Here is an 8,270-nt window from a genome sequence, read left to right as displayed (position 1 = left end):
TGTGGGGCCTGAACTCTGGGCCTGGGCGCTGTCCCTCAGCTCTTCAGCTCAAGGCTAGCGCTCTACCACTTGAGCCACAGCACCACTTCCAGCTTTTTTTTCTTTTTGCTTATGTGGTACTGACGAATAAAACCCAGGGCCTCATGCATGCAAGGCAAGCTACCACTGAGCCACCTTCCCAGCCCCAGAGATGAAGTCTTCATGACTTTTCAGTCTGTGATGCCCTTGAATAAAGATCCTCTGGATCTCAGCCTTCTGAGTAACTAAGATTCTAAATGCCCCAGTTTTCAGCTGTAAATACTTTTATTTGCAAAATCTTTATAAATAGTAAGTAGATCCCAATTATGTTAAACGTTTCATAGAAAAAAAAGAAGTCTGAACAGAAGCTTAGATATCCATAATTCCTCCCCCTATTGCAAATATAAGGAAAACAAAAGGGCTTTAAAATGGAAAATATCTGAAGGGTTATTCTAGCTTTAGTTGAACATGCAGCAGTGCTGTCAAGGTGGTGCAGGGGGACTCTTGGCTGGACCCTCATTAAAGGCCTCACAGGGTCATCCAGCTCTGTTTCCCCGCTGCTCCAGCCCAGGACTCACCCTTTCCTGTAAGGAAACAGTGTAAAACCACTCCAGAAAGTGAGAAAAGGCATATGAAATTGAAACCTCTTTGTGTAACTACTTAAAGAAAACAAAAATAAACAAAAGATAAGTGGAAATAACACATTAGCTCACTGTACAGTTCAAAGAGAGTCTGAATTTGGGTTTGTCTTTGAGTTGTGTACATTTTACATTATCAAAATATGTTTCTGCCAGGCGCTGGTGGTTCATGCCCATAATCCTAGCTCCCCAAGTGGCTTAGATCTGAGGATCATGGTTCAAAGCCAGCCCAGGCAGGAAAGTCTGTGAGACTCATCTCCAGTTAACCACCAGAAAACCCAAATTGGCGCTGTGCTTAAAGTGGTAGAGTGCTAACCTTGAACTGAAGAGCTCAGGGACAGCACCCAGGCCAAGTTCAAGCCCCACAACCAACACACACACACACACACTGCACACACACACACACTGCTTCTAAGGTCAGGCACCAGTGGTTCATTTCTGTAATCCTAGCTACTCAGGAGCTGAAGTCTCAGAATTGATGTTCAAAGCCAGCTTGGGAAGAAAAGTCTTCAAGACTTAACTCCAGTTAATCACCGAAAAACTAAGTGGTGGAGGTGTTGCTCAAATAGTAGAGCACTTGCTTTGAGTGAAAAAACTAAGGGACAATACCCAGTCCCTGAGTTCAAGCCCCAATACTAGCACACACACACACACACACACACACAATACTAGCATGCGCGCGCGCGCGCACACACACACACACACACACACACGCTTCTAATTTTTTTGACCTGAATATAAGGCTGAAACTATTTTTGAGACAGTCTTACTATGTAGTTCAGGCTGGCTTCAAATTGCAAGTCCTCCTACCTCAGCCTCCCAAGGGCTGGGACTTTGCCCCGTCTTCTCCTTATCCTTCCTCCCTCCCTTCCTCCCTCCCTCCCTCCTTCCCTCCTTCCCTCCGTCTCTCTCTCTCTCTCTCTTTCTTGTGCCATTACCAGCATGAAATTCAGGGCCTTGTACTTTCATTTTGTGTTTTTGCTCAAAGCTGGCACTCTACCTCTGGAGACATACCTTTACCTCTATCTAGCCTTTTGCTGCTTAATTGGGCATAAATGTCTCATGGGCTTTTCTGCCTTAGCCTTGCTTTGAATCTTGTTCTCAGATCTCAGCCTCCTGACTAGCCTGTAATCCTACAGGCATGAGCAACTGGCACCCAGCATATAACTAGTACTGGGACTTGAACTCAAGGCCTGGGAGCTGTCTGTTAGCTTTTTGAGCCATAACTACTTCTAGCTTTTTGATGGTTAATTGGAGATAAGAGTCTCTTAGAGTTTCCTGACCAGACTGATTTCAAAACTCATTCTCTCTCTCTCTCTCTCTCTCTCCCCCTCCCATTCTCCCTCCTTCCCTCTTCCCCCTCTCTCTCTCCCTCCCTCCCCCTTTCTCCTTCCCTCTCTGTCTCAGTTTCTGTCTGTCTTTGTCTCTGTCTCTGTCTCTCATAGCTAGGATTACAGCTAGGAGTCACAAGCACCCAGAGGATAACTATTTTTAATAGCTTTGAACAACCTTTGTAAACTGCTTAATATTTAATTGGCACTTTCTCTTTTTTTTTTTTTTTTTGGTCCAGTCATGGGGCCTGAACTCTGGGCCTGGGCGCTGTCCCTCAGCTCTTCAGCTCAAGGCTAGCGCTCTACCACTTGAGCCACAGCGCCACTTCCGGCTTTTTTCTTTTTGCTTATGTGGTGCTGAGGAATCGATCCCAGGGTCTCATGCATGCAAGGCAAGCGCTCTACCACTGAGCCACCTTCCCAGCCCGGCACTTTCTCTTTTTTTAATGTTTGATTTTTCTGCTAAGATGTCAATTATATATACATACAGAGTTCAGTATGATATAGGGTCCAACTCCTTAGGTTCAATATTTAATACCACAGAAAAGAAAGAAAGGATGAGAGAGAGAAAGGAAGGAAGGATAGGTTGTCATTTTCTATTCTTTTTTTTTTTTTTTTGTGGGGGTGCAGTCTTGAGGCTTGAACTCTGGGCCTGGGCACTGTCCCTGAGCTTCTTTTGCTCAAGGCTAGCACTCTACCACTTGAGCCACAGCACCACTTCCAGCTTTTTCTGTTTATGTGGTACTGAGGTAGCAAACCCAGGGCTTCATGCGTGCTAGGCAAGCACTCTACTACTAAGCCACATTCCTAGCCCCTCACTTTCTATCTTGAGGCAGAGTTTGTCTTCATATCCCTTCATATACTTTCATACCCTGGGTTAGCTTCAAATTTGTGACCCTCCAGACTATTGAGTGTTGGGATTACCAGTGTATGCTACCACACCTAGCCTTTTAACTCCTTACTTGAACTATAGATTACTTTCAATATTTTCCCATTATAAATAAGGCTATAGTTATAATTGTGCACATAGCAAGTTGTGTTGTTCCTTCAGATTTCCTGCCAAGGCATTTTATGTTGCTTGTCACAAGCAATTTGTATGGATTTTATTGCCTTCTCAGTGTTGTATGTCCACACTCCACTGAAGAGTTAATAAGTGTAAATAAATGGTACCATGATTTAATTTGCATCTCTTTGAAGACAGAGGTTTTAGTGTTGTTCTAAATGCTTTCTGTCTTCTAGTTTAGACCCACATTTTCTATCATTACAGGAGAGACATCCTCTTTGACTATGAGCAGTATGAATATCACGGGACATCGGTAAGTTCCAGTAGTTACAATTCACTATAAAGTTATAACTGGCAGTCAAAGTCCTGAAATATGAGGAAGGAACAAAGATTTTTGTAGCCATAAAATCTTGGCTTGAATCATTACTGCACAGCCTCTGGCTGTGTGGCCTTGGGCAGAGGTACAACATCTCTGAGCTTTATATTCCTATGTGAAGAAAATACAGATAGTTGTTGACTTTGGGACTGAGGGTAGTTGGACTTTTGGGTTTCTTTATTTGTTTTGATATGTGTGTACCAGTACTGGGGCTTGAATTCGACCTGAGTGCTATCCCTTATATTTTTTTGCTCAAGACTGGTGCTCTACCACAGCTCAACTTCTGGCTTTTCTTTTATTCTTGTCAGTCGTGGGGCTTGAACTCAGGGCATGGGCATGTCCCTGAACTCTTACTCAAGGCTAGTACCCTACCACTTTGAGCCATAGCACCACTTTGAGTTTTCTGGTGGTTAATTAGTCTCATGGACTTTCCTGTCCGGTCTGGCTTTCAATTGCAATCCTCAGATCTCAGCATCCTGAGTAGCTAGGATTACAGACATGAGCTCCTGGCTCAGCAGTTACTATTTTTGCTCAACGTTTAAAGAATAGATTAAATCTGTATCAGGAAGATAAATCTGGACTTACCCCATATATCATTATGTATGTCATGAAACAGAATTTTGTATAGAAAACCTATTGTGTTTCTTTTCTTTCTTTTTTTTATGCTTATACCTGGGCTTGAACTCAGGGCCTGGGCACTTTTTTGCTCAAAGCTAGTGTTCCACCACTTGAGCCACAGCTCTACTTCCAGCTTTTTGGGGTTGATTGGAGATAAGAGGCTTGAGGACTTGCTGTCCAGGCTGGCTTCCCTGTCCTGGCTGGCTTTGAACTTTGATCCTCAGATCTAAGCCTTCTGAGTAGCTAGTATGAGCCAGCAGCACCTGGCCTGTGTTGATTCTTAGTATTGAACAGAACTCTGGACCTTAAGTAGCCCTAGAAATAAGTATGCAAAAAAAAAAACCATTCTGTATTCATTCTTAGAATTTTACCCTTAGATCTTGAACTCACCACTGTATTTCTCATGTTCTTTTTATCATCAAGTTTGTCATCCTTTGGCCCTCTCTGCCGAGTCCTTGCAAATGGACAATTCTAAGCAAGGGTTCTCTCAGAGATAATACCTCCAGATATGGTCCTGTTAGAAATCCTATCCCTAGCCAGGTGCCAGTGGCTCACGCCTGATATCCTAGCTACTGAGGAGGCTGAGATCTGAGGATCGCAGTTCAAAGCCAGCCTGGGCAGGAAAGTCTGTGAGCTCTTATCTCCAGTAAACCACCAGAAAACCAAAAGTGGAACTGTGCTAGAGCACTTACCTTGAGCTGAAGAGCTGAGGGTCAGTGCCCAGACCAAGTTCAAGCTCCATGACCAATAAAAATTAAAATAGAAAAGAAATCCTGTCCCTGAGGAAGCCCATGGCTTTAGAGTCTTCTGGTATAACACTTTTTCTCTTACACTCTTTTTTATTTATTTTTTTAATTTTTATTTTTTGCCAGTCATGGTGCCTGGACTCTGAACCTGGGTGCTGTCCCTCAGCTCTTCAGCTCAAAACCAGTGCTCTACCACTTGAGCCACAGCACCACTTCCAGCTTTTTCTGCTTATGTAGTGCTGAGGAATAGAACCCAGGGCCTCATGCATGCAAGGCAAGCACTCTACCACTGAGCCACCTTTCTAGCCCCTCTTACACTCTTATAAACTCATACCCTCCTCTCAGATGTTGCTAAGTGCCATCATGGAAAGCATCAATGGAAAGACCTTCCTCACAGAGTCCTGAGGTCCCTCCCTCTTGCCTCACTGGCCTTCTTTTTTTTGGGGGGGGTCCGGTCGTGGGGCCTGAACTCTGGACCTGGGCGCTGTCCCTCAGCTCTTCAGCTCAAGGCTAGGGCTCTACCACTTGAGCCACAGCATCACTTCCAGCTTTTTTCTTTTTGCTTATGTAGTGCTGAGGAATCGAACCCAGGGCCTCAGGCATGCAAGGCAAGCACTCTACCACTGAGCCACCTTCCCAGCCCCTCACTGGCCTTCTTGGGAATGTATTTGAGACTGCCAGCCAAGTGGGAGTAGAACAGATACAGCATAAGAAGGAAGACAGCACCTGCTTTGGGCATCACCCTGTGAGAGTTATAGTTCCCTGCCCAGGGCTGCACCAGGACTTCCCACCAGGGGGCATTGTCTTCCCTTACACATGATAAGATGCACAGAGTTGACAGTGGAGGAGAATGTGCAGGCCAACTGCGTTACTTTCATCTTCCCCTTACCTTAGTGTTAGCTTACTCCTATGTCAGGCTGGACTCCTCCCTGATGAGTGCTCCCCATATGCAAGAGCTTGTGTAGGTCCCTGCTAGCTCAGATACTGGGTTGCTTTCCCATGAACACAGCTGCCTTTGGCCTCTGGCCTCTCTTTTTCCTCGTAGTCGGCCATGGTGATGTTTGACTTGGCGTGGATGATGTCCAAGGACCTGAATGACATGCTCTGGTAGGTAGTCACCAAACATCCTCCATGTTGAGATCCCTGCCACCAGCTAAGGTCAGAGCCACATGGTACTCCCTGGGAATCCCAGGCAGACGCTGCCCCTGACTGGGATTATGCATGCGCCTACTCTTCCTCAGGTCAAGTATGTGGCTCTGGGGCCTTAACGCAAACTCAGAGCATGGATGGTGCTGCTCAGGTGCAGCTACCCTCTTCCCACCCCTGACACATTGCCTCTGCTTGGTAGATTCAGGTTGCTGAAGAAGTGTGATCTGAACAAGACAACCCTTTATAGGCATCGCTACAGGCCTGGCACCTTTTAAAATCAGATACAGAAAACCATTCTTGCCTTTCATTTCTCTGTGCAGCCTGCAGGCAGGCTTCATCACATAGATCAGTAAGTCAAGGCCAGTGGCTGTAGATTTGTACTGCTCTGGAAACAAAGTGCAGTCTTTATAAGTGAGAAGAATATGGATGTGGCCTGACTTGATCTTTGTGGAATCAGTCTCAGGGGACTGTATAGGGCTATCCCTAGGCTTAAGGGTTCTTTATCATTGCCTGGACGTTAGGGTACTGGCCTGTTGGCTTTTGTCAGTCCTTGATACTTTTATTTTTGTTTGTTTTTGTGCTGGTACTAGGGCTTGAACTCAGGGCTTGCACATTGTCTTTTAGCTTTTTTGTTCAAGACTGACTCTTTACCACTTGAGCCACAGCTCTGCTTCTAGCTTTTTGGTGGCTGTAAGTCTCATGAGCTGGGCGCTGGTAGCTCACTTCTGTAATCCTAGCTACTCAGGAGGCTGAGATCTGAGGATCATGGTTCAAAGCCAGCTCCGGCAGGAAAGTCTTATCTCCAACTAAACAGAAAACTGGAAGTGGTGCAGTGGCTCAAAGTGGTAGTGCAATAGCCTTGATCTGAAGAGCTCAGGGACAGGGCTTAGGCCCAGAGTTCAAGCCCCATGACCAACAATAACAATAAAAAAAAAAAAGTATCATGGACTTTCTGGCCCAAGCTAGTTTCAAACCTCAGTCTTTAGATCTCAGCCTCCTAAGTAGCTAAGACTACAGGTGTGAGCCACTGACACTCAGTTCAGTCCATGGTGTTTTTTTTTTGTTTGTTTGTTTGTATTTTTTTTATTTGCGGTTGAGGGGCCTGAACTCTGGGCCTGGGCACTGTCCTTGAGCTCTTCAGCTCAAGGCTAGCGCTCTAACACTTGAGCCACAGCACCACTTCTGGCTTTTTCTGCTTATGTAGTGTTGAGGAATTGAATCTAGTTTATGGCTATCCAACCATTGCTCTAGCACTGGGTGGCCACCCTTGTGTTTCTTCTAACACCTAGGGCTAACTTGGCCTAGGTTAGCCCTCTGGTTCTTTAGAAAGAAGGTAAAAATCCTAAATGCCATCACAGCAGAAAAGAAGTTTCAGTATTACTACTTGCAAATCCTGGGTGGGCATAACAAGTCAGGAGGCCATGCCACACTAGAGGTCTCCTAAAAGTGTTGAGCTTGTGCTGCCCCTGCCCCCACCTAGCTGCACACTTGAGGCTCTGCCAAGCCTAGGTAGCCTGCAGCTGCATTCATCACTTCTCCTTCTAGGTGGGCCATCGTTGGACTGACAGACCAATGGGTGCAAGACAAAATCACACAGTAAGGATATGTTTTTAACTTCCCTGGGTCAGGCACCCCAGGTCTGCCTGCGCTGTGGGCATGTGTGACAGTCTCTGAACTTGCAGCAGAGATGAGAGGCAGTGTCACTTGGGTCCTATAGAGAATGGGGAAGGGCTGACCTTCTTCTTGGAGTTGAATCCTTGTCACCAAAAAAGGGCTTAAAGCCACTCTACTACCCAAGAAGTCCACTAGGTGGCGCCATTGGCGGGAGGAGGGGCTGTCTCCTGTTCTCAAGGCAGGGCTTAGAGGCAGGTCCAGGGGATGGTGCATGGTGATAAGGACTGTGAGGGAGAGGTGGATTGCTAGCAGAGAAGCGAAGCCCCTGAGTGGCCTGCCAGAGAATGTGGGGTTGATAACAGCTAAGGAGAAGCTTCTATAGGACTTCAAGTGGGCTGTCATGAAGCAACTTCTTTTTGCCCATCAATGCCTATGACAGGCTCCCCTTCTGTTGGGCTCTGACCATGAGCTGAAAGGCTATCACTCCAGTTACGGGCTGTGGGGAGGGGGCATCCTCTGTCCTCTGTCCCTCCTGAGGATCATCTGTCTCCACTTCCACCAAGGAAGTCATGGAAGATAGGGCCCTCATCCCTGAGATCCTGACCCTCTCCCAGGGGATCCACACAGATGTCCTTAATTTGTCACCTAGCACATTCTTTATGTGTTCCCAGGTTCCTCCTGTAGTTGGCAGAAACCTCTATTCCTGATGTTCTGTCTCCCCTGGCCTCCTCCCCTGTTTGGATGGATTCAAGCCTCAGTGCTCGGGCTGCTGCCTCG

The 8,270-nt window shown here is 46.3% G+C and overlaps 1 protein-coding gene across 1 annotated transcript in view; it reads left to right on the top strand.

Moving 5' to 3' along the window:
- The window catches only part of Cdc45 (cell division cycle 45), a 29,136-nt gene that overhangs the window by 7,818 nt on the left and 13,048 nt on the right, over window positions 1-8,270 (top strand). Inside the window, exons 6-9 of the mRNA XM_013031544.1 lie at window positions 2,531-2,568; window positions 3,253-3,303; window positions 5,776-5,837; window positions 7,425-7,475. Coding sequence (XP_012886998.1) covers window positions 2,531-2,568; window positions 3,253-3,303; window positions 5,776-5,837; window positions 7,425-7,475 — 202 coding nt within the window. The remainder of the gene's footprint in view (window positions 1-2,530; window positions 2,569-3,252; window positions 3,304-5,775; window positions 5,838-7,424; window positions 7,476-8,270) is intronic.

This window comes from Dipodomys ordii, unplaced genomic scaffold, assembly GCF_000151885.1.
Source record: "Dipodomys ordii isolate 6190 unplaced genomic scaffold, Dord_2.0 Scaffold141, whole genome shotgun sequence".
Taxonomy (NCBI): Eukaryota; Metazoa; Chordata; class Mammalia; order Rodentia; family Heteromyidae; genus Dipodomys; species Dipodomys ordii.
Note: the sequence above shows the minus strand (reverse complement) of the source record. Positions and strands in the feature narration are given on the sequence as shown.